The sequence below is a fragment of the Pan troglodytes genome, chromosome 19 (assembly GCF_028858775.2).
Source record: "Pan troglodytes isolate AG18354 chromosome 19, NHGRI_mPanTro3-v2.0_pri, whole genome shotgun sequence".
NCBI classification, from domain to species: domain Eukaryota; kingdom Metazoa; phylum Chordata; class Mammalia; order Primates; family Hominidae; genus Pan; species Pan troglodytes.
This window is the reverse complement of record NC_072417.2, coordinates 26,973,252-27,000,973: the sequence shown is the minus strand read 5'-3', so window position 1 is coordinate 27,000,973 and position 27,722 is coordinate 26,973,252. Positions and strand designations below refer to the sequence as shown.

Here is a 27,722-nt window from a genome sequence, read left to right as displayed (position 1 = left end):
AAGCAGACACTGAGATGGAGAGCAACATACAGGAGGTTTATTGAAGCATGCTCTTGGGATTAACACTGGGGAAATGAGGGGAGGGGAGGGGAAGGGGAAGGGAGAGAAGGGGAAGGGAAGGGGATTAACACTGTGGAAAGGAGGGGAGGGGAAGTGTGGGGAGGGGAGGGGAGGGCAAGAGAAAGGAAGAAAGGGAGGGGAAGGGTTGGGGAAGGGAGGGGAAGGGGTGGGGAAGGGGAGAGGAGGGGAAGGGGAGGGGAGGCACAGCACAAGGGGCGGGGGCAGGTGGAGATGACACAGGTTGGGTGATAGCAAGTGATGTGGCAGGAGACTCGACCACAGACTGGACGCAGGCAGCAGAAGGGGCAGCAGCAGCTTGATTCACAGCAAGAGGGGCAGCAGCTGCTGGAGATGCAGCAGCTGGGGCGGCAGCAGGTGGGGCGGCAGCAGGTGGGCTGGCAGCACACGGAATGGCAGCACTGGGGTCTGCAGCAGCTGGACACACAGCAGCTGGGGTGGCAGCAGGTCATCCTGCAGCAGGTGGTCTGACAGCAGCTGGGGTGACAACAGGTGGGCTGGCAGCACACAGACTGGCAGCACTGGGGTCTGCAGCAGCTGGACACAGAGCAGCTGTGGGGGCAGGAGGTGGTTCTGCAGCAGGTGGTCTGACAAGAGCTGGGGTGACAGCAGTTGGGTGGGCTGGCAGCACACACACTGGAAGCACTGGGGCTGCATGGCATCTTTGAACTGCACATAGTAAAATGCAAGAGGAAAGAAATGATTTAAAGGTGGAATTCATAATTAAAAGGGAAACAGAACATAAAGATGTGGAAAATGTGGAGACTGACCATATAAAGAATGAAAAAGCATGCAAGATTGTGGCCAAGTAATGCTTTGTTACAAGGATTGATATGAATAGAAGGAAGCTAGGTGCTGTTCATCAAATCAATGGGAGAATGGCTCTGAAGGCATTTCAAAGATCTTTGAAGCTGTCCCTCCCATCACAGGCTCCAAATAAGAGAATCTTGAGGTCAGAAAGGGCTTAGTACTCTCCACATTCTAGCACAGTGCCCCTTTGCTGCTCCAGTTGTGGCTCAAGTGGGCTTAGATGAGACTTGTGCTGCTGCTGCAGAGGCCACAAACTGTGAGCCTTGGTGATGTTCATGTAGTACTGACTGTAGATACACAGACTGCAGGAGTTGTGGGGCAATGGTGGTCCACCTAGGTTTGAAAGGATGTTTCTGACAGCCTGCCTTAGGGGTGTAGCCACAGCAGAGAGGTCCTCCTAGGGCCATGCTCAGGAAAATGGGGGGTCAGAGCAGCCACTGAGACCCTAGAACTATAGAACTATCAGCCTGCAATACTAGCTTGAGAGAGCTGCAGCAGAGACTCCAATCAGATAGCTGCTGTATGGGCTGAGCCCAGCAAAGCCATGGGGCAGGGCTATCTGAGGGCATTTGGGGCCTAACACCAAGGCCCCAGGCAGCCCTGCCCCATGTAGGGCACATCCAGGAGACGGCACATGGAGTCGAAGTTTATTCTCCAGTCTTAAGATTTAATGCTGTCTTCCCTGTTGGACTCACCTGGGGCCAGTTACCCTTTTTTCTTTCCTGTTGCTCCCTTTTGGAATGGGCCTGTCTATCCTATGCCTCTCCCACCATTGGATTTTGGAACTAGATAACTTCTTTAATAGGTTCACATATGGAGGAGAATTTGCCTCAGGATAAGTCCTGTGTTGAGTCTTATTCATATCAGAGTCACATGAGACTCTTAGATTTACATTTTGACTTTTAAGTTGGTGCTGGAACAAGTTAATACTCTGGGACTATTGGAATAAAAGGAATATATTTTGTGTACGAGAAGGACATGGATTTGGGGGACCAAGGGTGGAATGCAATGGTTTGAATGTGTCCCTCAAAGTTCATGTGTTGGAAACTTGATCCTCAATGCAGCAGTGTTGGGAGGTGGGGCCTAACAGGAGATGTTTGGGTCATGGTGACACCACCCTCATGAGTGGATTAATGTTGTTATCACAAGAGAGGGTTCCTTATAAAAGGATGAGTTTGAGTCCCTCTTTCTTTGTCTCACCCTCTCTTTTTCCTTCCACAGTGGGAAGACACGGTATTCCTGGTTATCTATAAACAAGTCTCATTCTATAAACAGAATCCTAACTTCCACAACTTTCCACATATGTTATTTATCAGGGGACATGTTACTTACCGTAGAAATAAGTGTAGTTTTCCTGAAATGAAACTCTGATCCCCTTGTTTGGAATGTTTTCCTCTCTTTTATCCAGAAGTCAAAAGATATATACATTTTTAAAGGACCTTACATGCTTCTATGTCATCAAAAAGCCTTCATTCACTCAAGAAACATTTATCACCGGTGTTCTCTGTGCTGAGTATCATGGTAACAAAAAGAAAGATCATAGCCTATGCGTTCAGGGTATTTGCACTGTATACGGAGGAATGAAAGAAGTAAATGTCTATGATACAGTAGAATGTATCAAATTATGAGCACAAGACAGGAAATAATAATAAATGAATGGGGTAGCTTATTAGGAAAGATATTATTGAGAAGGAAATATTTTAACTGGGTTTTGACACATGAGTAGGAGTTCGCAGAGTGGACAAAAAAAGATGAAACATTCCAAGAAGATGAAGCAGTTTCAGCAAGCTTAGTAAATTGTATTCTTTATCGCTTTCTTGGCTACACTAAGACATATTAGGCTTACTTTCTCTTTAATCTTGGACAAGCATTTTGTTTGTTTGTTTTAACTTTTTAATGCTTCTTTTGAGTATTCTGCTAAAAGAGTAATAAGAATCTACAGTACTTTTTAAGGTTGTATTAAAGAGTGAAAATGAAATAAATATAAGATATTTAGCACAATGTTTGGTACATAGTCAATACTTCACAAGTAACATATATATACACTGAGGGTGTGTGGAACTTGTCCACATACTATACATTTTTATTTTAGCTGTTTAATGAACATACTTGTAATTCTTTTCATTTTTGCCAAATTCTGTTTCTTATGCATGTGTCTTATACAAGTACCTGCAGGAAAAAGAGGAGGGTTTATCTGTTCTATACCCAGAGTACCCAATAGAATGTCTTGGATGCGTATTATTGAAGGCTTAATAATTCTAAATATTGTTGACATATAACAAATGCTTTTGTCAATGAAAATCCATCATGCAATTTTGATGATGAAAGATAAATCAAAACTTCCTACTCCAAATGCCTATACTGTAAGACATACAGAAAAATGTGTTTTTACTCATTAAAGGCAATGAGTCATGGCTAAGTACTTTCACTTGGAGTGGTGGAATAAGATCTGACACAGAGTTTATAACTTCCTTGAGATCTGACCATCTCCCCAACCATTCAAGAAGCATACACGGAATCAGTCGTCTTCATTATAGATGGGACATCCTTCTCACGAATGAGTCCTTCCTTCTAATTCCTTTCCAACATTTCATCTGACCAGGACATTATTTGACAATAAAAGACACATTCACATTATAAAAATTGTCCCCCATGATTTGCAGAGAGCAATCTACAGGTAGGAGGGAGAATCACATTTAGAAATAAAGTGTCAGAGTCATGTGACCAGTGCTTTGTAAAAGACACTGCAGAGACCAGGGACAAAGGTGACCCCCACTAAGGAAGAAATATGACAAGTGTTTCCAATAGAAACACAGGAGCACAGCAGGAAAAGGAAATGGGTTATTTTCTCTCTTTTGGAGTATTTAAGTAGAAACACACAATTATGTAATTACATGATTAAGTTTTCCACGAGGTAAATAATAAGGAAATAATGACGTGGTGGCAATGGGCCTTCAGCAGGGTATAAAGGAGGCTATGGACCCAGAAGACTTCCAAACCCAAGAACTTCACTCTCTTGGAAACCCACCCAGATCCTCCCCGTTCTGACACCATGGTCAGCTCCTGTTGTGGCTCCGTGTGCTCTGACCAGGGCTGCGGCCAAGATCTCTGTCAGGAGACCTGCTGCCGCCCCAGCTGCTGTGAGACCACCTGCTGCAGGACCACCTGCTGCCGCCCCAGCTGCTGTGTGTCCAGCTGCTGCAGGCCCCAGTGCTGCCAGTCTGTGTGCTGCCAACCCACTTGCTCCCGCCCCAGCTGCTGTCAGACCACCTGTTGCAGGACCACCTGCTACCGCCCCAGCTGTTGTGTATCCAGCTGCTGCAGGCCCCAGTGCTGCCAGTCTGTGTGCTGCCAACCCACCTGCTGTCGCCCCAGCTGCTGTGAGACGACCTGCTGCCACCCTAGGTGCTGCATCTCCAGCTGCTGCCGCCCCAGCTGCTGTGTGTCCAGCTGCTGCAAGCCCCAGTGCTGCCAGTCTGTGTGCTGCCAGCCCACCTGCTGCCGCCCCAGCTGCTGCCGCCCCTGCTGCTGCCTGCGTCCAGTCTGTGGCCGAGTCTCCTGCCACACCACTTGCTATCGCCCAACCTGTGTCATCTCCACCTGTCCCCGCCCCTTGTGCTGTGCCTCCTCTTGCTGCTGAGCCCACTGCCCTGGCTCACGTCCCCCTTCACCACTGGCCCACAGATGTAGACCCTTCTACTGTGCTGACCATTAGGATACATGAAGTGGGGTTGATGTCATTCAATAGGATGGACCTCATGTTTCCAATGAGCCCATCACCATTTCACTGACTCTTTGAGAACATTGTGATTCATTTTAAATTCCCTCCCTTGCTTTCTTTTTCTTCTGGTGGTGGCACCAAATGTGAATTAATTTGTAATCCACTAGCTAGAAATTATTCCAATCCTCTAATTTCCTCATTTTCTTTATCACTTTGAGGTACAGATCTTCTTCTCAGTGAGGTAGACATTATCTGCAGGACCAGTTTTGTCACTGAGGTTGCACCCTCAGATCCAGCCGCCCAGTTATATTCTGTGTTTCTCCTAGCGTGAATTTCTTATGCTTTGTTATATCTCTGCTTTCTAATAAACTTTTCTGTACATAAGAATTCATTGGTATCATTCTCTATTGCTTTCATAATTATTTTACTGATTCCCTGACAATTATATTTCACACAAAGACACAGGAAAAGCAACTCGTGTTGAAATCACTTTGAAGATACATGCTGTATCGAATATAGATAATTTACGGTATTGGAATAGAAATGCTGTGTGTATATGTGTGTGTGTGTGTGTGTGTCTTAATATCCTAAATTAAGACAGATTTAATTCATACCTTAGCTCTTGAAACACATTTTATCTTTAACACATTATATCTCATAATACTATCGTCCCTATTTTGACAAAAAAGATAAAACCAAATTTCTGAAAATTAGACACCAATGAAAGAAGGGAAATCTTCTATAAAGAATTTCATGTACTGAATTCATTTCACTCAATAACAACATTTTGGAATTTATAATCAAAAAGTGGGCTTTATTTCCCAGTGAGTTCGGCTGAGACAAAAAAGCATATTGAGCTGTATTTCATCTGGATAGCATGGTATATTGCTGACTGTGGTCTCTATGGGTTTACATTATAATGTAAACAACTCCACACTTAACATTTTAATATATATAAACCCAGAAAGGATGAAACTTTCAAGGCTCACTTTTGTTTTTAAGTATTATTTTATTGGAATTAGTTCAGTCTTGAGTAGGTCGCAGCTGGGGTGCATATCCTAATTAGAATTTCCAAGAGAGGTGCCTTCATTTGAATCTGAAAGAATATGGTAAGTGACTATAACTTGGCATTCTAGTAGGAGCACTTGCTCTTGATGTTTTTACTTTTATTTGACTATTATCAGCTCTGAAATGGCCTTAAGCTATTGAGCCAATCAAGTTTAAGATGATTTGTTCAGGTATGTTCAAATATGAAAAATAAGCTTCATATTTTTTCAGATGCCTTAAGAAAAATGTTGCCCAGATCTCAGTCATAGAGTTATGATGCCTTCTTAAACATGAGGCAGGATAAATAAGGTTAGGAGGCTGTGAAAGTAAAATAAATATTGGGGCCCCCAAATCACTAAGCTAAAGGGAAAAGGCAAACTCGGAACTGCTTAGGACAAACTTGCCTCTCATTCTATGCAAAGTCACCCCTCTGCTCACTGAGATAAATGCATATCTGATTGCCTCCTTGGGAAAGGCTAATCAGAAACTCAAAAGAAAGCAACCATTTGTCCCTTATATACCTATGATCCGGAAGCCCCCTCCCAGCTTCGAGTTGTCCCGCCTTTGCTTCGAGTTGTCTTGCCTTTTCTGGACCAAATCCGTGTTCATCTTACATATGTTGATTGATATCTCATGTCTCCCTAAAATGTATAAAACAAAAGTGTTATCTGACCACCTTACACACATGTCATCAGGACTTCCTGAGGCTGTGTCACCGGAGCATCCTCAACCTTGGCAAAATCAACTTTCTCAATTAACTGAGACCTGTCTCAGATTTTCTGGGTTAACATTTTGGTAACTGTGAAAGGATTCTGAGTGGAGATGCCCTTGACCTTTGATGAATATCCTGTTGGTGCCTGGTAATAGCATGAGCTAACTTTATGGCTCAAACCAATAGGACAATTTGCTGAGGTCTGGGAGCACCCTCCCCAAAGAATCCCTGATCTCCCCAAATTTGGTGAAGAACTAAAGTTCATTTTGTTGTACAACTGCCCCATCTATTTTTGTTTTTGGAGTTTTACTTGCTTATTTGCCTTCCTTATAAGGAAGGCAAGATTTACTTTTACTTCCTTTACAAGGAAGGCAAGATTTCCTGTTTCCATGGTGATGAAAGGCATGTAGAGTTTGAGCTCACTCCCAGCAGGGAAGACCAGTTTGAGTTTTTTTCCTGCTTCTAGGGTGGTAGAAAGCAGCCTTCAGCCTGAGACTCATCCCTAGGTAAGTAGCTGAACTGGGGCTTTGTCTGGGCTAAAGTTTAACAACCAGCTAGCTGGTCTTAATTTCTCCTTATCATTAGAGTGCTTGGTAATCCTATGGTTGGAGATTTTGTTGTTTGTTTTGGTCTTTCTCCCATCAGACTTGACCAACTCTACCTGACTTGGTCAAATCCAAGTGAGAATTCAAAATTATGGGTAACAAAACCTCTCTAATTTGGCTAAAATTCCTTGCAGCTGCAAAAGAAGAAAACAAACAAAAAGAACCAAAAACCCATGCACTTGGTTTCTGTGTTTGCTTCCTGTCTTAAAAAACGAATGTTCTTTCGTTTACTTTTCTTGCACCATATACCTCCTCCCCCTTTGCCATTTGCAGTACCAAAAAGTCTAGAGAAGGCTTCTAATGACTTGAACCCCCTTAAAGAATTCAGAACAAAGGTTGCCACTCACCCCTTTTGGGATGTTTTGTTTTCTTTGTGGAGTTTCAAGAGTCATGGGTAGATTCTTCTTAACTCTAAACCTCTATTTTCCTGTATTGCATGACCTGACCTCTTTGGCTTTGACCTTGTTGTGTATAGTGGTAGATGAGAGCTAAAAGTTAAGGGGTGGCTGAGCACGGTTAACAAAAAGTGGTCTTGGCTGTTGTTTTGTTTTCCTTCTAGGAAGTTGTTTAAGGGTCCTAATTCTAGTTCACAAATGCATTCTAAAGGGTCTTCTCTGTTGCTTTTTCTCCCCAAATTAAGCTCAATTCAGCTTGTCTGTGTGCATTTGCAGGATGAACTGAACTGTTGTTTTCAGTGGTGACCCACTGTGGAGTTCGCCCACAAGCAGCACATATTGATCCACCACAGAAAACCTCTAGGCCTCAGCTCAGTTCCTCTTTTTAAGAAGAAAACTGGGAAACAAATAATCTAAGAATGAGGAGAAAGCAAAGAGAATGATCCCCTTTCAAGCACTCCATAGGTTTTATGGCACCTGTACTTGCCAGAGTTTAAGTAAAATGGAAGTAATATGGTCTTTGTGCATATTTACATTAAGAAAGAAAGGGCCCATGTAAATTAGTTCAACCATTGTGGAAGACAGTATGGTGATTCCTCAAAGATCTAGAATCAGAAATACCATTTGATCCAGTAATCCCATTACTTGTTATATACCCAAAGGAATACAAATCATTCTACTATAAAGACACAGGCACATGTATGTTTATTGCAGCACTATTTACAAGAGCAAAGACATGGAACTAACCCAAACGCCCATCAATTATAGACTTGATAAAGAAAATGTGGTACATATACACCATGGAATACGATGCAGCCATAAAACGGAGTGAGATCATGTCCTTTGTAGGGACATGGATGAAGCTGGAAACCATCATCCTCAGCAAACTAACACAGAAACAGAATACCAAATACAACATGTTCGCACTCATATATGGGAGTTGAACTTTGAGAACACATGGACACAGAGAGGAGAGCAACACATATCAGGGGCTGTTGGGGGGTGGGGAATGAGAGGAGGGAATTTAGAGGATGGGTCAATAGGTGCAGCAAACCACCAAGGCACACATATACCTCTGTAACAAACCTGCACGTTCTCCTGCATGTGTATTTCATTTTTTTTTAGAAGAGAAAGAAAAGAAGGAAAGCAAGCAAGCAAGCAAGCAAGCAAGCAAGCAAAAAAGAAAGAAAGAAAGAAAGAAAGAAAGAAAGAAAGAAAGAAAGAAAGAAAGAAAGAAAAGAAGAACCTTAAGGTCGACCTACAAACTACAGAGTTCCTAAGTTCTCTTTTTTCTCTATTTTCTTTTCTGCCTGCTTTAAATCTGCTGTTATTTTTCTATTAAGATCAAAACCACTGTTTGGATACAACAGGCTTTTTGTTTGCAACCTGGTGAATTTGTATTTATCTCATGGCTAAAGTTCTGAAGTAAAAGCTATAGGATTTCTGTGTGTGTGTGTGTGTGTGTGTGTGTGTGTGTGTGTGTATCTATTTAAAAGGCCTTTATAATTTTTATAATTTTATGTTTAATTGGCAATTAAATCCATTTTGATTTCCCTCTAGCATCACCAGACTTTTCTCTCTGTACCTTATGATATAATTTTGCTATTTGATTTTTGCCTGAGTTGTTTCCTTTAACATGCAAACTTAAGGCTATTTAGCTGACAACTCCCTAGGGGAGTAAAACAGGTTATTAAGAATTTGAAAGCCTTAGATAGGGGAAAAAAGCTCCTTAAGTATCTATACGATGTACTTCTATCAGCATGCCTACTATGTCTATATATTTATGTAATGTGTACACAATGTCTTGCTACTGAAAATATATAAAAGAGTTCTAATTAATTGGCTTAAGATAAAAAGCACTTGAATCTAATACTTTCTCAGGAAAAAAGAAAAGACTAGTTGAATGCTTTCTGAAGTTTATGTAACAAGTAAAATCTTTAATAAATAAGCTAGCTTTAAAATTATTGGTAAAGTAATATTAGACATGTCTTAAAAATTGCCAGCATGCATTTTTGTTTGCATTTATTAATCAAGCAATTTCATGCTTATCCCTGTCAAATATCATAAGGTGTCAAAATTTGCCATGGAGTTACAAAACTGTAATAGAATGATCTTTGCTTGTATAATCTTTAATAAACAAGACATTGATATTGGTTTAATAAAAATAGTCACATCTTGAATTTAGCAAGATTACTGTAACTTCTAATTTTGTGGTTTTGGTGGTCTAGTCCACAGGCAGTAAGATTTAGTTTGAGAATGAACTGTTATAATCTTTGTTTCAAAGGTAAACTATAAACTATGTTCCTCTCAACGTCTGTTCAGCCTGTGCCCAGGATTGAACAAGAACAGTTTGGAGGTTAGAAGCAAGATGGAGTCAATTAGGTCAGATCTTTTTCACTGTCTCAGTTACAATTTTGCAATGGCAGTTCCATAACTTTAAATGATGACTATTGCAGTTTTCATAAATAATCTAGGTAAACAATTCCTTTTTAAAAAGGTGAACAATTGTCATCTAATTCAATGCTTATTTAAAGATTATGTATAAGACAAGTTAAAAGGAACCAGGAAATCAGAGAGATGTAAAGAAAGGTATAAAAATAAAGAGGATAAAGAGGGTTCTTTTTGGTAAGGAAGCTTAAAGAGAAATAATTTCATATGAGAAAGGATCTTGTATGGTAAATTTAGACCTAAAATAAAATGATTGTTTAAGAAAGATGGATGTTCAAAACAAACCAGAAAGTCCAAGCATATCATGAACAATCTGTAAAAGTCATAATAAGAGGATTAAAAAAAAACCAACAAACTTTTATATGGTCAAGTTGTCTATAATTAAAGGGAAATTATAATAGTCTTCCTGAAGACTGGGCTTCATGTAAAAAAAAAAAAAAACACTGATAAACAAAATAGTTAGAGCGATGAAATTTTCTTAAGGGATTGATTTACTCTTAATAAATTATAAGAGATTTTAATTTTTTTAACCCAAAGTTCAACTATTTACTCGCTGTTTTCTCTCCCCTTCAACTCGTTTGCAGCTCATATAAGTTATTTTCCTTAAATTCTATTTGTTATGGTCTGATGCTAACAATGTTTTCTAAAAGTCTAAAGAAAATGTTTTCTTCCAAAGTAACATTCTGTGCAGTGTAGAATGTCTTTTCTTTTGCCTTTGGGTAATTGACCTAACAGATTTTATGGCTTATTGAAACAATGCTATGCTGTTATTATTAATTTTTGATTTGCTCAGGAAAAAGTATCTGAGATAATTTTTTAAAATTAAGGTTATTACATCCATGTATATTTCTGTAGGTGCTTTGAAAGTACCTGTGACATTGAGTTACAGGCCTTTGACTCCTGGGTCTAAAAAGGACACCAAGGTCTGCTAAATCTTAAGCACTGACAGCAATTAAAACCTCATCTTCAGGCCTGGTAGAAGATGCCAATCAAAATAAACTGCATTCCTGAGACATAAGGCCAGAAGTAAAAGCTATTCAACTCCTCAAGGCTCAGGAACTACCACAGAAGAGGTAGGCATGTGAGATTGTAAGGGCTGATTTTGAGAGACAAAATAAGTTCAGTTTCTCTACAAGTTAATAATTGATGTCAAAGGCACACTGATGCAATACCAGCATACGGGCCCCTGTGTCAGATTAAAAAGGTTTTCTTGAAGTGTTAACCGACCCCTTAATAAAGGTTATAAAGGTTAAAAAAGGCTTGTGGAAGCTGTATCTTATGGTCAAGATTAAAATTTTAAAGATTGTTTATAAAATTTCAAAAAACAAATTTAATTGGCTGTATGCTGTTTTATTTGGGCTTAATGCTTGAAAAATTGACTTATTTTATGATGACCTGTCATATCAAGTATTTTAAACTTTTGATATTTGGCAAAGTTTCCAGAATCAAATTACAAGTTGTGTATTTTTCTGACCTAATTAATCCTTTAAGATATTAGTTTCCCTAAAGTCCAAAAATGAAATAAATGACTTATTTGGTATAAAAATTATACAGGAAGCATTGTCAAATATAAAATGGTGCTTGGTTTTCTTTGGGCTGTATTTGTATAAAAATGTTATTCGTATGTGCACCAAAATTATGGGAAACTCCTATAATTCTGATATGATATGGTGTACAATATCACTAATAATTATAACTGTTATATAAAATTATCGTGTGCCACAGTGGTAACAAATTTTCTTGTCAATTGTGTCTTCGACTATGGCTGACCTAAAACTTTCTGTCACCCATGGACAATTGTTTTGTTTTAGTCCTTTTTAGAAGATGGTTTTATAATCAGCTATAAAACTCTAACACGCGTTCTTGAAGGCAAGTTTCTAATAACTTTGGAGATTGTGACATCAGAACGGAGGAAAAGCTTTCAGAACTCATGGAGACCTGAAATGTTCATGAATAGCAAGCAGAACAGGAATTAACTGCATGAACTGAACTAATAGAAGAGCAACGTAATCTTTTCGACTTTTTGCTTAAAATGTCGCTGCTCCTTGTTCTCTTTTTTTCAGTCAAGGAAACTTTTATTTGAGCTGTTGTCAGCTTTTAACAAGTTAGTATACTCCTGTGAAAAATATTTGGAGCATATTTGTTTCTCTCTACCTGATTTTCCCCAGAATTGGAAACTATCTGTGAGTATTCTTAACTTATGGCAATACAGTTATTTGCATAAGTGCAATAAGAATCTGTTTTCATGTGTAACAAGACACAATTGGAGAAATTGGTCATTTTACCAAGACTTTTACTCGAATGGTGTGCTCTCCTTTAAGGAATCAAACTTGACTTATGGAGCCAATAAAAGCCCCTTGGGAGAACTGGCCTCATACCTTATCTACACAGTCCCTGTACAGGGTTCCTGACCTGTGGTAAGTAAAGCATGTCACTTTCTAACAGTTCCAGGAGCCCCAAGTTTATCTTGGAACCTCAAGAGGAGAGGAATTCATGCAACTCATAGGTATTTAATGGTACAAATCCATGGCTAGGCTAAGCTTTCCAAAAGTCTTATCCGAAATTCCTTCTATGGAACAAAGTTCTGATAGGGACAGGGGGCTGAGAAATTCTAGGCAGAAAAGGGTAGGTCTCTGACAAAACCCCACCTTCAAGCTGAAAAGCCTTAAACCACGGCCCGAAGTGAGAACTTATATCCCTGTTTTCCTGGTTGAAAGTTGCCTTTTTCTAAACCACTCATGGCCCCATCCTGTCCCATCCTGTGCCTGTGAAGATCTCAGACTCAGCTGGCAGAGGCAAGAAGCAGCTGGATGTTGGGGACTACAGCTGGACATCAGAGAGAAGCAGCTTGACTGCAGAGGGACAGCTTGATGGTGTAACCTTGGAGAAGAATCCGGCTGGATACAGCCTAACTTTGAGGAAGATTACCTACCCACCCCATCCTTTTTCAGCTCCCCTTTCTGCTAAGAGCCACTTTCATCAGCAACAAAATCCCCCACATTTACCATCCTTTGATTGGTTCATGTGACCTCACTTTTCCTGGACACAAGACAAGAGCTTGGGAGCCAGGAGAGCAGATACAAAAGACTGTCACACTGGCCCTCTGCCCTTGCTGGTGGAGGGTAGCTGCCTCACACAAAAAGGCAGAGGCCTCACTGAGCTGTTGACACTTAAGCCATCCATGGAAGGCAGAGTTAAAAGAGCACTGTAACGTGACTTCTGGGGCTATGGGGGTCGCAGGCACCCCCACCTAGGTGCTGCTGTGGGGCCCACACAGAGTTTGCTCCTGCCGGTGGCCAAAAGCACTCACTTTGGCTCCTGCACTGATTCACCTGCATGCTTCCTCCCACAAGCAGGGGACTGCAGCAGGTCCCAGTGAGTGAAGTTTGATCCCACTGTGCTGCAGTGCCGATTCCAGCACACGTGCACTCCAGTTCCTGCCTCATTTGCTTGCATGCTTGCTCCTGCAAGGAGTTGAGAGTGGCAGGCTGAATAAACGAGGCACCCGTCACAAGTCCCACAAAGGGGTCAGGGAAACATCCTGCTTCAGTTCCATCAAAGGCAATTTAAAAGCTTATGCAAAAAAAAGTATTACTATGGCTGAGCTGTATACAAATAATCAGGTCAAGTATAATAAAGAAAATCAGCCCTGCCATGATTTGTATTTAGTAAAAATGGGAAATGGGAGAGAGAAGAATTATGTTTCAAAAAATGATAATACACCTGTTGTTAGATTCTAGTCTTGCCTAATGTTTTTCCATTTCTATTATTTTCTACAGTTTCGACTGAATTCTAATTTTTCTTGGCTACAGGTCTTCAAAAGATTGTTTTCAGTTTTTTTCTTCTTCTTTCCCCCATTTTTCCTAATTTGGAGTCACTGAAAACTCATCTGTGCTTTTGTAAAGCCCTGCGAACTGGAGCTAGAGAATTTAAACTTCAGAAGAAAATACCAGCAACCTGTTTACATACATAAGCCACTTTCATACCTGCCTACTGATGTATGGACTTCAGAGTAATGTGGCCCATATTGATTTTCCAGGATTGTTCTTTTGTTTATTTTTGTTTTTCTCCCTTCCTCCCCCTATTTTCTCTTCATAGGACATGAAACTTCGCAACCTGCTAAAAATGAACTTTCCTAATAACTCAGGAATTATCTGTCTAGGAATAAACAATCCTAGCCATGAGATATCAGATGAAACTTGAGACCAAAGATGGACTTTCTTCAAAAAGTCGTTCCCAAAAGGTTTTTAAGAAAAGGGGGAAATTTGAAAGGAAAATAAACCTTGGGGCCCTGAAATCACTAAGGTAAAGGGGAAAGTCAAGCTGGGAACTGCTTAGGGCAAACCTGCCTCCCATTCTATTCACAGTCACCCCTCTGCTCACTGAATTAAATGCATATCTGATTGCCTCCTTTGGAAAGGCTAATCAGAAACTCTAAAGAAAGCAACCATTTGTCTCTTATCTACCTATGACCTGGAAGCCCCTCCCCACTTAGAGTTGTCCCGCCTTTTCCGGACGGAACCACTGTTCATCTTACATATGTTGATTGATGTCTCATGTCTCCCTAAAATGTATAAAACCAAGCTGTGCTCTGACCACTTTGGGCACATGTCTTCAGAACCTCCTGAGGCTGTGTCACAGGTGTACATCCCCAACCTTGGCAAAATAAACTTTCTAAATTAACTGAGACCTGTCTCCGATTTTGGGGGTTCACAAGGCCATACTGACTTGTCCCCTGTGTGAAGCCCAGCAGGAGCCTTTCACAGCAAGCTCTTTTCAGTTGAACCTCTGTGCGTCAGTGCCTAACTCTTTCACAAGATAAGGGGTCCTACAGAATAGAAGCAGACCCACCAGAGGGTTACAAGTTCCTGATACCTAGTACAACCTCGGAAAGAGAGCAAAAGCCCTTTATTCCTGATGTAGCTTCCCCAATCTCTAGCCAATTTGCACCAAAAGCCCAAGAAACTCCTAACTACAAATTCCTTCCTGGGGTGGGGTGTTTGGGAGGGTGGACAGGGACTTCTCTGGGGTCCTGCATGCACAGCTAGGCTCAAGGTTCAGCTTATAGTAAACTTTTCCTCATTTTAATAGTAAAAACAGCCACAACAAGAAAAACACCCGTAGGCGGAGATTTCATATGCTAATGATACATGCGATGGGTGTTACACCATGGGGATCCTGAGCACGTGTGCCAACCGCAGGTCTGCCTTTGCATACTTGACCTCACCAGTATTTTATGATTATGTATGTATAGCTCCCATAAAAGGAATTCCTCTTACAGCACTAGCTGCTGTCTCTCCCACTGAGCAGCCCACTCTGCCTCTCAAAGAGTACTTTTGCTTTGCAACAAATTTCTTCGCTTACTCTTACTTTGGATTTGCTCTCAAATTCTTTTGCACAGCAAATTCAAGAACCTGAACTGGTCCACCAACAACAAAATAACCAAATTCCCTTATATAACTTTCGGAGTCTGCCTTAACTGATTTGAATCAAGATGGAATGCAGTAGGATGAGATGTGCCATTTAAATTTGACACAGAAGAGTGAGGAGTATTACCATGATATCGTAAGTTCTAAAATCATGGATGAACTTGCAAACAACAATACTGGGGCTTTACCTATCCCAAAGCATTCCATATATCAAATTGAAACAATCAAAAGCTTCTATTTTATTTTAGTTTATGCATGACATTGGAGCAGTTTGGCACTATGAGTTCATCCCTGAAGTCTTACTTTGGAATCATGCTTTGAGAATCCCCTTCTACTGCATTCCCACCTCACCCCCATGAATCAGTAAACTCAGTGAAAATTATCCCAAAAAAATGCAAAAAACAATTAAAGATTTCTAAATGAAAAGTTTAATACAATATATTTTGTGAACACAATAAAGATAAAGAACTAATAAAATAGAAAAATTCTGGCAAACTTGAACAAACAGAGACAAAGAGAGAACAGGGAGAAAGCAGGAGAGCATGGGAGGGGCAGCCTCCTACCTTTCCAAGAGAAAAGAATGACTGAAAGGCTGACAGACAAATAATATGTTTGAAAGGGCGATAATGTGTACCTCACTGGGAAGGATATTCTGTAGGCTCAAAACAATTTAAAAAATGAGGAATTTAGAGGATTGGAATAATTTCTTAGCTAGTGGATTACAAATTATTTCATATTTGGTGCCATGACTGGAAGAGAAAGAAAGCAAGGGAGGGAGTTTAAAATGAACCAGAATGTTCTCACAGTCAGCGGGATGGTGATGGGCTCATTGGAAACATGAAATCCAACCTGCTGAATGACATCAATCCCACTCCATGTGTCCTAATATTCAGCACAGAAGAATGGTCTACAACTGTGGGCCTGCAGTGAAGGGAGAGATGAGCCAGGGCAGTGGGCTCAGCAGCAAGAGGAGGCGCAGCACATGGGGCGGGGGCAGGTGGAGATGACACAGGTTGGGCGATAGCAAGTGGTGTGGCAGGAGACTCGGCCACAGACTGGACGCAGGCAGCAGCAGGGGCGGCAGCAGCTGGATTCACAGCAAGAGGGGCGGCAGCAGCTGGAGATGCTGCAGCTGGGGTGGCAGCAGGTGGGCTGGCAGCACACAGACTGGCAGCACTGGGGTCTGCAGCAGCTGGACACACAGCAGCTGGGGCGACAGCAGCTGGAGATGCAGCAGCTAGGGCGGCAGCAGGTGGGCTGGCAGCACACAGACTGGCAGCACTGGGGCTTGCAGCAGCTGGACACACAGCAGCTGGGGCGACAGCAGCTGGAGATGCAGCATCTGGGGCGGCAGCAGGTGGGCTGGCAGCACACAGACTGGCAGCACTGGGGCTTGAAGCAGCTGGACACACAGCAGCTGGGGCGGCAGCAGGTGGTCCTGCAGCAGGTGGTCTGACAGCAGCTGGGGCGGCAGTAGGTGGGCTGGCAGCACACAGACTGGCAGCACTGGGGCCTGCAGCAGCTGGACACACAGCAGCTGGGGCGACAGCAGGTGGTCCTGCAGCAGGTGGTCTCACAGCAGCTGGGGTGGCAGCAGGTCTCCTGGCAGAGGTCTTGGCCACAGCCTTGGTGAGAGCACACGGAGCCACAACAGGAGTTGACCATGGTGTCAGAGGGTGAAGGATCTAGTTGGGTTTCTAGGAGAGTGAAGTTCTTGTGTTTGGAAGTCTCCTGGGCCTGTAGTCCCTTTATACCCTCCTGAAGGCCCATTGTCACAATGTCATTATTTCCTTGTTATTATTTACCTACTGGAAAATTTAATCATGTAATTACATAATTGTGTTTCCAGTTAAATACTCCAAAACAGAGAAAATAACCCATTTCCTTTTCCTGCTGTGCTCCTGTGTTTCCATTGGAAATGCTTGTCATATTTCTTCATTAGTGGGGGGTCACCTTTGTCCCTGGTCTATGCAGTGTCTTTTACAAAGCACTGGTCACAGGACTCTCTGACATTTTGTTTTTAAATGTGACTCTCCCTCCTACCTGCAGATTGCTGTCTGCAAATCATGGGGGATGAATTTTATAATGTGAATGTATCTTTTGTTGTCAAAGAATGTCCTGGTCAGGTGAAATGTTGGGAAGGAATTAGAAGGAAGGACCCATTTGGGGAAGGATGTCCCATCTGTAATGAGGATGACTCTGATCCCGTGTTTGCATCTTGGATGGTCGGGCAGATAGTCAGATCCCAACAAGTTCTAAACTCTGTCAGATCTTATTCCACAGTCTCCAGCGAAAGTACTTACCCATGACTCACTGCCTTTAAAGGGTAAAAACACATTTTGCTGTATGTCTTACAGTATATGCATTATGAGTAGGATGTTTTGATTTATCTTTTTTTTTTTTTGACAGATTCTCAATCTGTCACCAGGCTGGAGTACAGTGGCATGATCTCTGCTCACTGCAACCTCCACCTCCTGGGTTCAAGCGATTCTTCTGCCTCAGCCTCCCGAGTAGGGAGGTTTGCGCCACCACACCCAGCTTACTTTTGTATTTTTAGTAGAGACAGGGTTTCACCATGTTGGCCAAGACGGTCTCGATCTCTTGACCCCGTGATCCACCTGCCTTGGCTTCCCAAAGTGTTGGGATTGCAGGCATGAGCCACTGCACCCAGCCTGATTAATCTTTGATCATCAAAATTGCATGATGGATTTTTCATTTACAAAAGCATTTGTTATATATAAAGAATATTTAGAATTATTAAGCCTTCAATAACATGCATCCAAGATGTTCCATTAGGTACTCTGGGTGTAGAACAGATAAACCCTCATCTTTTTCTTGCAGGTACGTGCATAAGACACATGGATAGGAAACAGTTTGGCAGAAATGAAAAGAATTACAATTATTTTCATTAAACAACTAAAATAAAAAATGTATAGTATGTGGATAAGTTCCATACACCCTCACGGTATGTATATTACTTGTGAAGTATTGACTAGCAGGCATTGTACCAAATATCTTACATTTGTTTCATTTTCACACTTTAATACAACCTTATGAACTAGTTTATATTCTTATTAGTCTTTTAGGGGAATACTCAAAAGAAGCATTAAAAAGTTAAAACAAACAAACAAACAACTTGTCCAAGGTTAAAGAGAAAGTAAGCCTAATACGTCTTAGTGTAGCCAAGAAAGCCGTAAAGAATACAATTTGCTAAGCTTGCTGAAACTGCTTCATCTTCTTGGAATGTTTCATCTTTTTTTGTCCACTCTGCAAACTCCTACTCATGTGTCAAGACCCAGTTAAAATATTTCCTCCTCAATAATATCTTTCCTGCTAAGCTACCCCATTCACGTATCATGATTTCCTGCCTTGTGCTCATAATTTATACATTCTCCTGTATCATAGTCATTTACTTCTGTCATTCCACCACGTGCAATGCAAATACCCTGAAGGCATGCGCTATGGCATTTATTCTTGTTACCATGATACTCAGCACAGAGAACACTGGTGGTAAATGTTTGTTGAGTGAAGGAAGGCTTTTTGATGACATAGAGGCATGTAAGGTCCTTTAAAAAATGTATATATCTTTTGACTTCTGGATAAAAGAGAGGAAAACATTCCAAACAAAGAAATCATAATTTCATTTCAGGAAGACTAAACTCATTTGTGTGATAGGTAACATGTCACCTGATAAATAACATACGTGGAAACTGCGGAAGTTAAGATTCAATTTATAGAATGAGACTTGTTTATAGATAACCAAGAATACAGTGTAGAACATGCATGCCTATATTCACACAGTAAAAAGACAGGAAGGAAGTAAACGCCAGATGGTAGCACTGGTTCTCCTTCACCTCCTGACTTCCTCGTTTTACTCTTGTTGATTGAAATAACTATTATTTCCAGTTTGGTATCAGTCAGCCAAAAATGTTTGCTGATAATCTGTTGTCTTAGCTTAAATTCTACCCAATGCAAACCTTGAGAAAAAGACCTGAGTGCACATAATTTATTTGGGGGATGATCCCAGGAAGCACAAGTGAGGAAACGGTGAAAGTAAGACAGGAAAGGTAGAAAATCCCAGCAGTGTTTGTGTTAATGGTAAGGCCCCCACTGTGGGCAGCTGGGGACGAACCCCAGGGACAAGCCTGAGGCTGGAGGTACTTGGCCACCATGATTGCACACCTGTAAAATCCTGTAGAGTCAGCTGGGTATTAGTGTGAATCGTGAGATCAGATAAAATATGAACTTATACTAATCTATAGACTTTTTATACACTAGCGATAATTCTCTCTAAAATTTAATGGAGAAAAATCACACACTGGGGCCTGTCGTGGGGTGGGGGGAGGGAGGAGGGATAGCATTAGGAGAAATACCTAATGTAAATGACGAGTTAATGGGTGCAGCACACCAACATGGCACATGTATACATATGTAACAAACCTGCACGTTGTGCACATGTACCCTAGAACTTAAAGTATAATTTAATAAAAAGAAGCATGTTCTCACAGTTCTCAAGAGTAAATAGAAAAATATGTAAATAAATCTGCCAAGGCTATGTGAAGGAAAATGTTAACATTTCCTGAAGGACATAAAATAATGTTTGAATAAATATCAGAACAAGAGATGTGCAACGAAAGCCAAGTTTTCAAATAAATACATACATGTTTTATGCATGCATTTAATGAGGATGTATCTCAATTTGCAACATTAGGTATTGAATGGGATTGGCAAAAACCATGATGGGAAACTTACTTTTGTTCACATTGTCACATTCTTTTGTATTGTCTAAATGTTTAAAGAGCATATATTTGTGTATAAATGATCTAAACATCCTTAGAAAATAATAAATGTGATTTATATAAAATTCATAATTTTTCTACATATTCTGTTAAATATATTTTCTGCTATTATGTTTACATTCTTATTTCTTTCAGGAACTAAAATATTAAAAGTAGATTTCAGTCAGTCATTTGAGCTCTCAAATTAGCTATCACGAATTTCAAATTGTTTTGGGGGACAGGCTGGGTTCCCCAGGAAGCAGACACTGAGATGGAGAGCAACATACAGGAGGTTTATTGAAGCATGCTCTCGGGATTAACACTGGGGAGGGCAGGGGAGGGGAAAGGGAGGGGAGGGGAAAGGGAAAGGGAAGGGGAAGGGGAGGGAAAGAGAAGGGAAGGGAAGGGAAGGGGAGGGAAACAGAAGGGAAGGGAAGGGAAAGGAAGGGAAGGGAAGGGAGGGGAAGGGAAGGGAAGGGAAGGGAAGGGAAAGGAAAGGAAAGTGAAAGGAAGATCAAGTTTGACACTGGGATAAATCAAACTGCAGGGCAATCTCCATGGAAGTCTCAGATGAACCTATAGGGAGTTCTGGAGATGAGATGACCCATTAGAGTCATCCCTGGTTGGAGAGAAATGTGGGTCTTTATAGTTTCATCCTAAAAAGAGGGCATGACTTTGGACGAAAAGAAAAAAAATCAGTCTCCAGCATACCTGTGAGTTTTCACTAGGCCTGCTTCCTTCATTTCCATCACCTGCCTGGCCATGAAGGTGGCCCTCTCTACATGGCAGCATGAACTCCCCATTGAAACTCTGCCAGTCAGAATGAAGCAGATCCACTGTGTTTGTGTTGAGGATTCATTACACATGACTCAGTAGAAAATACATGGACTTTGCTAAACCACCTATTAGCTGCTTTTACTGGAAAAAAAAAGAAATTGAAATACAGTGTTTTAAAATATCACAGCTCTGTGCACAATAGTAAAGACATGGAATCAGTCTAGGTGCCCATCAACAGTGCATTGGATAAAGAACATGTGACATTTTCACACCATGGAATACTACACAGCCATACAAAAGAATGAAATTTTGTCCTTTGCAGCAACATGGATGTGGCTGGAGGACATTATCTTAAGCAAATTATTCCAGGAACAGAAAACCAAATATTGCATGTTGTCACTTACAAATGGGAGCTAAACATTGGATACACATGGACACAAAGATGAGAACAATTGGGAACTCCAAAAAGGGGGAGAGAGGGAGAGAGGAAGGGCTAAAAATGACCCACAGCTCAGTACCTGGTGACAGAATCATTTGTAGCCCAAACCTCAGCATCACACAACATGTAACAAATACGAATATGTACTCTTTGATTCTAAAATAAAAGTTGAAATTATTTTTTAAAAGATAATGAGTTGTGATCAATCTTTCAAAACGTTTCCCCTGTTGTTATATTCATGGATATTTCATGACTTCAGCTTCACTCTTTTTGTCTAAAGACTACAAAATGACTAATTGATTTGCCTAAGCCTGAAAAGACTTTTCTAGAAAAAAACTAGGCAGTGATCGATGTCAGTTGACCTCTGTTAGAAGGTTGACTAATCTGTGCTGTGAGCCCTACAGGTGTAGTTAAATGTAATCACCCAGGACCCAAATATAAAACCCTTTTTAAAAAGAGAATAAGAATCATATTCAATTTTCAGTGCCAATAGAATAGAGGTTTATTTTGGTACATGGAAATAATAAGGTACAAAAATGTTTGCAAAAGACTTTAAGAGAGAGACTTCACTGGACTTCAAGGTTGGAGGCTTTAAGATCTGTGGCCCTACAAATGATAGAGGCAATCTTCAAATTCCTTAGGCATGATGAATAAATGTCCTGAAGTCAAAGAGGCGGGGGGATGTTGGAGGACAATTTGTCAATTTATTAGGAGATTGTCAATGGATTCCTTTGGAAGGAAGGGAGTTTGGACAAAAGGTAGAATGCAAATACAGAATTTCTAAGGATGAGGTTTGCTTATGGGACCCAGATCAATTCTCTTGAACAGTCCGCATGTTTGCAATGAGAGCCTTCATCTGTAGGAAAGGACGTAATAAGGAAGTGGTGTGTTCACAGCAGAGATTTAGCAGCAAGAGGAGGCACAGCACAAGGGGCGGGGGCAGGTGGAGATGACACAGGTTGGGCGATAGCAAGTGGTGTGGCAGGAGACTCGGCCACAGACTGGACGCAGGCAGCAGCAGGGGCGGCAGCAGCTGGATTCACAGCAAGAGGGGCGGCAGCTGCTGGAGATGCAGCAGCTGGGGCAGCAGCAGGTGGGCTGGCAGCACACAGACTGACCGCACTGGGGTCTGCAGCAGCTGGACACACAGCAACTGGGGCGGCAGCAAGTGGTCCTGCAGCAGGTGGTCTGACAGCAGCTGGGGCGGCAGCAGGTGGGCTGGCAGCACACAGACTGGCAGCACTGGGGTCTGCAGCAGCTGGACACACAGCAGCTGGGGCGGCAGCAGGTGGTCCTACAGCAGGTGGTCTGACAGCAGCTGGGGCGGCAGCAGGTGGGCTGACAGCACACAGACTGGCAGCACTGGGGCCTGCAGCAGCTGGACACACAGCAGCTGGGGCGGCAGCAGGTGGTCCTGCAGCAGGTGGTCTGGCAGCAGCTGGGGCGGCAGCAGTTCTCCAGGCCACAGCCCTGGTCAGAGCACACAGAGCCACAACAGGAGTTGACCATGGTGTCAGAGGGTGGAGGTTCTCGGTGGGTTTCCAGGAGAGTGAGTGTTCTGAGTTTGATCTCTCCTTGTTCTCTCTTTTGCTTTTTATACCCTGCTGAGAACCAATATGACCATGTGAATAATCTTGTGGTTTGCACATTACTAATAGAGAATCAGTTGTTTTTTAGTAAATTAGATAGTTGTGCTTATCTGGTAAATATTTCTATAAATAGAAAAGGCAACATTTCCTTTTCCTGTTGTATTCTGAGCTATCCAATTTGGTTAAGCCAAGTGAATCAGCTCTCATTCTGCTTCTTTCATCTGATGTGTCTTCTGATGTGTAGACCCATTACATGACATTGTTTGATTGGATTTCATAAGTTAATTCTTTATTTATTTGACTCCTGGATAATAAGTTGAAAATAGATTTTATGATGACTAAATCTCCTCTGCTCTCAAAGGGGTTAAAAATAAATTGCATGGAATGCTGGTAGGAAAATGTGATGAAAGATTCATCTTTGGGGGGTGATAGGAGGTAACTTGTGTATAATAAGGAACACTGTGATTCCTTTGAATTTTGTGGCTGGTCAGTGAGATATAAAAGATCCCACTGAAATTCCTGCTTCATGTTATTGACTCTATTTAGCTTGAAACAGATATAATGCAATGATTCATTGCTTTAAAAGTAAAAATACATTGGCATGATAGGTCCCTTTATAAATTATTGTTGGCATGTTCTTCAGAGATGTGGATCATAAGTAACATTTTTGTTCTATTTTGTTGGTAAGTCAAGATACCCACTGAATGTGTTTAACTGAAGTGTTATTGAAAGTAGATTTTCTCATACTCGAAAGCTGTTTTTTCTCACAATGTATGTTGGAGATATTTTGCTTGATACATGGAGAAAAGAAACAAAGGATCAAGTTTAATTTCTGTCCTACAGAAGCTTAAACAAGACAAATAAGAAACATGTATAGGAAAGAATTTAGCAACTATTTAGAGAATGGTGTGATTAGTGAACAAAATAACAATTATGTATTTAATCTGTACACTTCCAATGAAAGATGAAACAATACTAATAGTTATAATTTTTTGAGTGCTTACTATGTGTCAGGAATTTTCTGAGTCCTCAATAATTGTTATCTTGTTTATACTTCACAAGGATTCTACTATGTAGACACAATTTTTCTAAATTCTTTACATCCAAGGTACTTGAGGCCCAGATAGATTGAAGTCACACAGTCTGTAATAGGGAAAGGGCGTCTCTCCTAGAGTGTTCAAGGAACGTTTTGTGCATGAACATTTTGCAATTAAATCCCTCCTGATATTTAAAAACAATTATTTATAATTAAAAACATGCAAGATATGTTCTCACTCCTAAGTGGGAGTTGAACAATGAGATCACATGGACACAGGGAGGGGAACATCACACACTGGAGCCTGTCGGGGGTGACAGACAAGGGGAGGGAGAGCATTAGGACAAATACCTGATGCATGTCGGGCTTAAAACCCAGATGACGGATTGATAGGTGCAGCAAACCATCATGGCATATGTATAACTATGTAACAGACCTGCATGTTCTGCACATGTATCCCAAAACTTAAAGTAAAATTTAAAAAAAAAAGATGCATGGTAAGAAACCATCATAAACAAAGTAAAAACACAAATGACTAAATAATAAAAAAGGACTAGCAATTAATATCACGGACAAAGGGTTAATAGTATATAAAAGACTTCTGAGACTGGACACGGTGGCTCACACCTGTAATCCCAGCACTTTGGGATGCCAAGGCAGGCGGATTGTTTGAGGTTAGGAATTTGAGACCAACTTGGTTAACTTGGCAAAACCCCATCTCTACCAAAAAAACACAAAAAAGCAAAAAAAAAAAAAAAAAAAAGGCTAGGTGGCATGCATCTGTGGTCTGTGGTCCCAGCTACTCAGGAAGCTAAGGTGGGAGGATTGCTTGAGCCCAGGAGGCGGAGGTTGCAGTGAGCCAAGATTGCACCACTGCACTCCAGCCTGGGTGACAGAAGAAGAAGAAAAAAAGGCTTCTGGAAATAGATAGAAAACAGACCAACAGCCTAATGGGAAAATAAAATGCAAATATTTTACCACCATATAAATATACTCAATCTCATGCATAGTAAGAGAAATGAAATAATATGGTATGATATTTCTCACCTGTTAGATTATCAAAAATTCAAAATCTGATAGCATTCTCTGGAAGTGAGATGATGTGAAAATGGGCATGCTCGTATTTGTCTTGTGAAGGTTTGGCAATAACTAGCAGCATTATTCTTTGACTCAGCTATCCCAATTCCATAAAATATCTCAAACATACTCAGGTAAATATATGAAAGATATTGCACAAGACGATTCATAACAGTTCTATTTGGGAAAAAAACTAAAAACTACAACAACACTGGATACAACCCAGGTGTCCTTCAATAGGGTACTGGCGTATAAACTGTGGTGCCTTCCCACGATGGAGTACTATGCAGCTGTCAAAAGGAATAAGGAGTGTCTCTATAGGCTACTATAAATTAATCTCCAGTAGATATTGTTAGGAGACGATAAAGCAGTGGAGAAAAATGTGTACAATTGTTCTACAACAATGTTTTAAAAATCCAGGATATAAATATTGAAAGTATATTTGCTTACACTTTAAGAAACGACAGAAGAATAGAGAGAGAGGAGATGAGAAAACAGGAAAGAGGGACTTCTGTCAAAACATCAAATTGTGCATTTTAAGTACATGCAGTTTATTTATTATATGTCAATTGTAATTTAATGTAGCTGAAAACAAAGAAAAAAATAATGGAAGAATCAACCACATTTGGTTTTGTTGTTATTGTTGTTGTTGTTGTTTGAGATGGAGTCTCACTTTGTCACCCAGGCTGGAGTGCAGTGGAGCGATCTTGGCTCACTGCAACCTCCACCTCCTGTGTTCAAGCAATTCTCTGCCTCAGCCTCCTGAGTAACTGGGATTACAGGCGCCCACCACCACGCCCGGTTAATTTTTGTATTTTTAATAGACATGGGGTTTCACCATCTTGGCCAGGCTGGTCTTGAACACCTGACCTCATGATTCACCTGCCTCAGCCTCGCAAAAGTGCTGAGATTACAGGCGTGATCCACCACACCCAGCCCATGTTTGTTTTTTAAAAATTGACCCATAGAGGATGGAGGGAATAGAATAGAGAAGATAGAAACAGACACTAGATTATTTTTGAATGTATCTTTTTCTGTAGCTTGGACTTTGCACCCATGTAAATATTTTACATACTTATAAAAATATTAAATTTTTAAAATCTCTCAAAATCACTAAAACCACCACCACAACAATGGAATCTAACTGTATATCCAGGCATAACTTCAGAGAAAGTAACTATCCCAAGGCCAAAATGTTTTTTTCAAAAACCTGTTAAGTTTGTTTGCAATAACTACACTGTTGTTATTAGTATTGGCAATATTATTCCAAGATTGTTGTGCAAGCATTATGTAATAAAGAAAATGAGTAATTACATCAAGGAATGGTTATTTTTGGCAAGGAATAAAAGAGATTTAGGAAAAAGATATGAGGTTAAGTAAAAATCCTGTAATTATCAGTAGAAACGCTGATGTACTTTATCTTTTAAGCAAATATTTTCTAGTTGTGGACACTGAAAAAGTTGAGAGAAAATAATCAATTTAGTAATACTCATCATTTTTACATTTCAATCTTTCGTCCCAAATGCCATATTCACTACAAGGAACAGGGGTTCCTTGGAGAAATGGCTGAATATAAGTGTGGGTAAGGAAATATACAAATGAACCTGGAATATCTTATTATATATATATAAAAAAATCTACTAGATTCACGTCAAAAGTAGCCAGAGACCAACTTGAAGTTTGTTATTTGAGCACCAATGGGGATATGAACTGGAACCCACAGGTTCATATTGACAGGAGTTAAAAAAAATACTTTGGTCAGCTTTGAATGATGTCCCATTAGCAAGATTAACCAAGAAAAGAGGAGAAAAAATCTAAATAACCTCACTAAGAAATGAAATGGGAGCTATTACAACTGACACCACACAAATACAAAAGATCGTTCAAGGCTACTATGAACACCTTTATGCACATAAACTAGAAACCTAGAAGAGATGGATAAATTCAGGGAAAAATACAACCCTCTTAACTTAAATCGAGAAGAATTAGATACCCTGAACAGACAAATAACAACCAGTGAGATTGAATGGTAATTAAAAAATTACCAACAAAAAAAAGTCCAGGACTAGGCAGATTCACAGCAGAATTCTACTAGACATTCAAAGAAGAATTGGTAACAATCCTTTTGACACTATTCCACAAGATAGACAATTAAGGAATCCTCCCTAATTCATTCTATGAAGTCAGCATCACCCTAATACCAAAACCAGAAAATGACATAACCAAAAAAGAAAACTACAGACCAATATCCTTGATGAATATAGATGCTAAAATCCTTAATAAAATACTAGCTAACTGAATCCAACAACATATCAAAAAGATAATCCACCATAATCAAGTGGGTTTCATACCAGGGATGCAGGGATTGTTTAACATATGCAAGTCAATAACTGTGATACACCACATAAACAAAATTAAAAACAACAATCACATAATCATCTCAATAGATGCAGAAAAAACATTTGACAAAATCCAGCATCCTTTTATTATTAAAACCCTCAGCAAAATCAGCGTACAGGGGACATACCTTAATGTAATAAAAGCCATCTATGACAAACCCACAGCCAACATAATACTGAATGGGGAAATGTTGAAAGCATTACCTCTGAGAACAGGAACAAGACAAGGGTGCCCACTCTGCCACTCTTCTTCAACATAGTACTGGAAGCCCTAGCCAGAGCAATCAGACAAGAGAAAGAAATAAAGGGCATCCAAATCAGTAAAGAGGAAGTCAAACTGTCCCTGTTTGCTGACAGTATGGTTGTTTACCTTGAAAACTCT

The 27,722-nt window shown here is 40.7% G+C and overlaps 4 protein-coding genes and 1 long non-coding RNA gene across 17 annotated transcripts; 2 read left to right on the top strand and 3 right to left on the bottom strand.

Annotated features, from left to right (window-relative positions):
* Positions 1–37: 37 nt before the first annotated feature.
* Positions 38–755, bottom strand: LOC100615515 (putative keratin-associated protein 4-16). Its single transcript, XM_054670642.1, has one exon. The coding sequence runs from the start codon at positions 753–755 to the stop codon at positions 60–62; it is 696 nt and encodes a 231-aa protein (XP_054526617.1). The 3' UTR covers positions 38–59.
* Positions 756–3,763: 3,008 nt separating this feature from the next.
* Positions 3,764–4,528, top strand: LOC112206034 (keratin-associated protein 4-7). Of its 2 annotated transcripts, XM_054670494.1 has the most exons (2): positions 3,764–4,092; positions 4,213–4,528. In XM_054670494.1, exons 1-2 carry the CDS (start codon positions 3,941–3,943, stop codon positions 4,526–4,528), a joined length of 468 nt encoding a protein of 155 aa, XP_054526469.1. In that variant the 5' UTR covers positions 3,764–3,940. The 2 variants fall into 2 exon arrangements, with proteins under 2 accessions (XP_054526469.1, XP_054526468.1); XM_054670493.1 differs by having other exon boundaries at positions 3,764–4,528.
* A 2,272-nt stretch (positions 4,529–6,800) lies between these two features.
* On the top strand, positions 6,801–14,600 carry LOC129137658 (uncharacterized). The gene is made up of 3 exons (XR_008540385.1): positions 6,801–6,874; positions 8,494–10,889; positions 11,628–14,600. It is a non-coding gene; the product is annotated as an uncharacterized LOC129137658 (long non-coding RNA).
* Positions 14,601–16,202: 1,602 nt separating this feature from the next.
* On the bottom strand, positions 16,203–16,952 carry LOC100613382 (keratin-associated protein 4-11). 10 transcript variants are annotated; one of them, XM_054670487.1, is made up of 3 exons: positions 16,697–16,952; positions 16,487–16,606; positions 16,203–16,336 (listed from the first exon to the last, which is right to left on the bottom strand). In XM_054670487.1, exons 1-3 carry the CDS (start codon positions 16,908–16,910, stop codon positions 16,203–16,205), a joined length of 468 nt encoding a protein of 155 aa, XP_054526462.1. In that variant the 5' UTR covers positions 16,911–16,952. The 10 variants fall into 10 exon arrangements, with proteins under 10 accessions (XP_054526462.1, XP_009430479.4, XP_003315491.5 ...); XM_009432204.4 differs by having other exon boundaries at positions 16,203–16,332; positions 16,423–16,952; XM_003315443.5 differs by having other exon boundaries at positions 16,203–16,452; positions 16,528–16,952.
* A 4,764-nt stretch (positions 16,953–21,716) lies between these two features.
* On the bottom strand, positions 21,717–22,808 carry LOC129135263 (keratin-associated protein 4-12). Of its 3 annotated transcripts, none has more exons than XM_009432208.2 (2): positions 22,483–22,748; positions 22,143–22,392 (listed from the first exon to the last, which is right to left on the bottom strand). In XM_009432208.2, the coding sequence occupies exons 1-2, from the start codon at positions 22,746–22,748 to the stop codon at positions 22,143–22,145; spliced, it is 516 nt and encodes a 171-aa protein (XP_009430483.2). The 3 variants fall into 3 exon arrangements, with proteins under 3 accessions (XP_054526464.1, XP_009430483.2, XP_016786563.2); XM_016931074.2 differs by having other exon boundaries at positions 22,143–22,557; positions 22,603–22,748; XM_054670489.1 differs by having other exon boundaries at positions 21,717–22,808.
* Between the last annotated feature and the right edge of the window lie 4,914 nt (positions 22,809–27,722).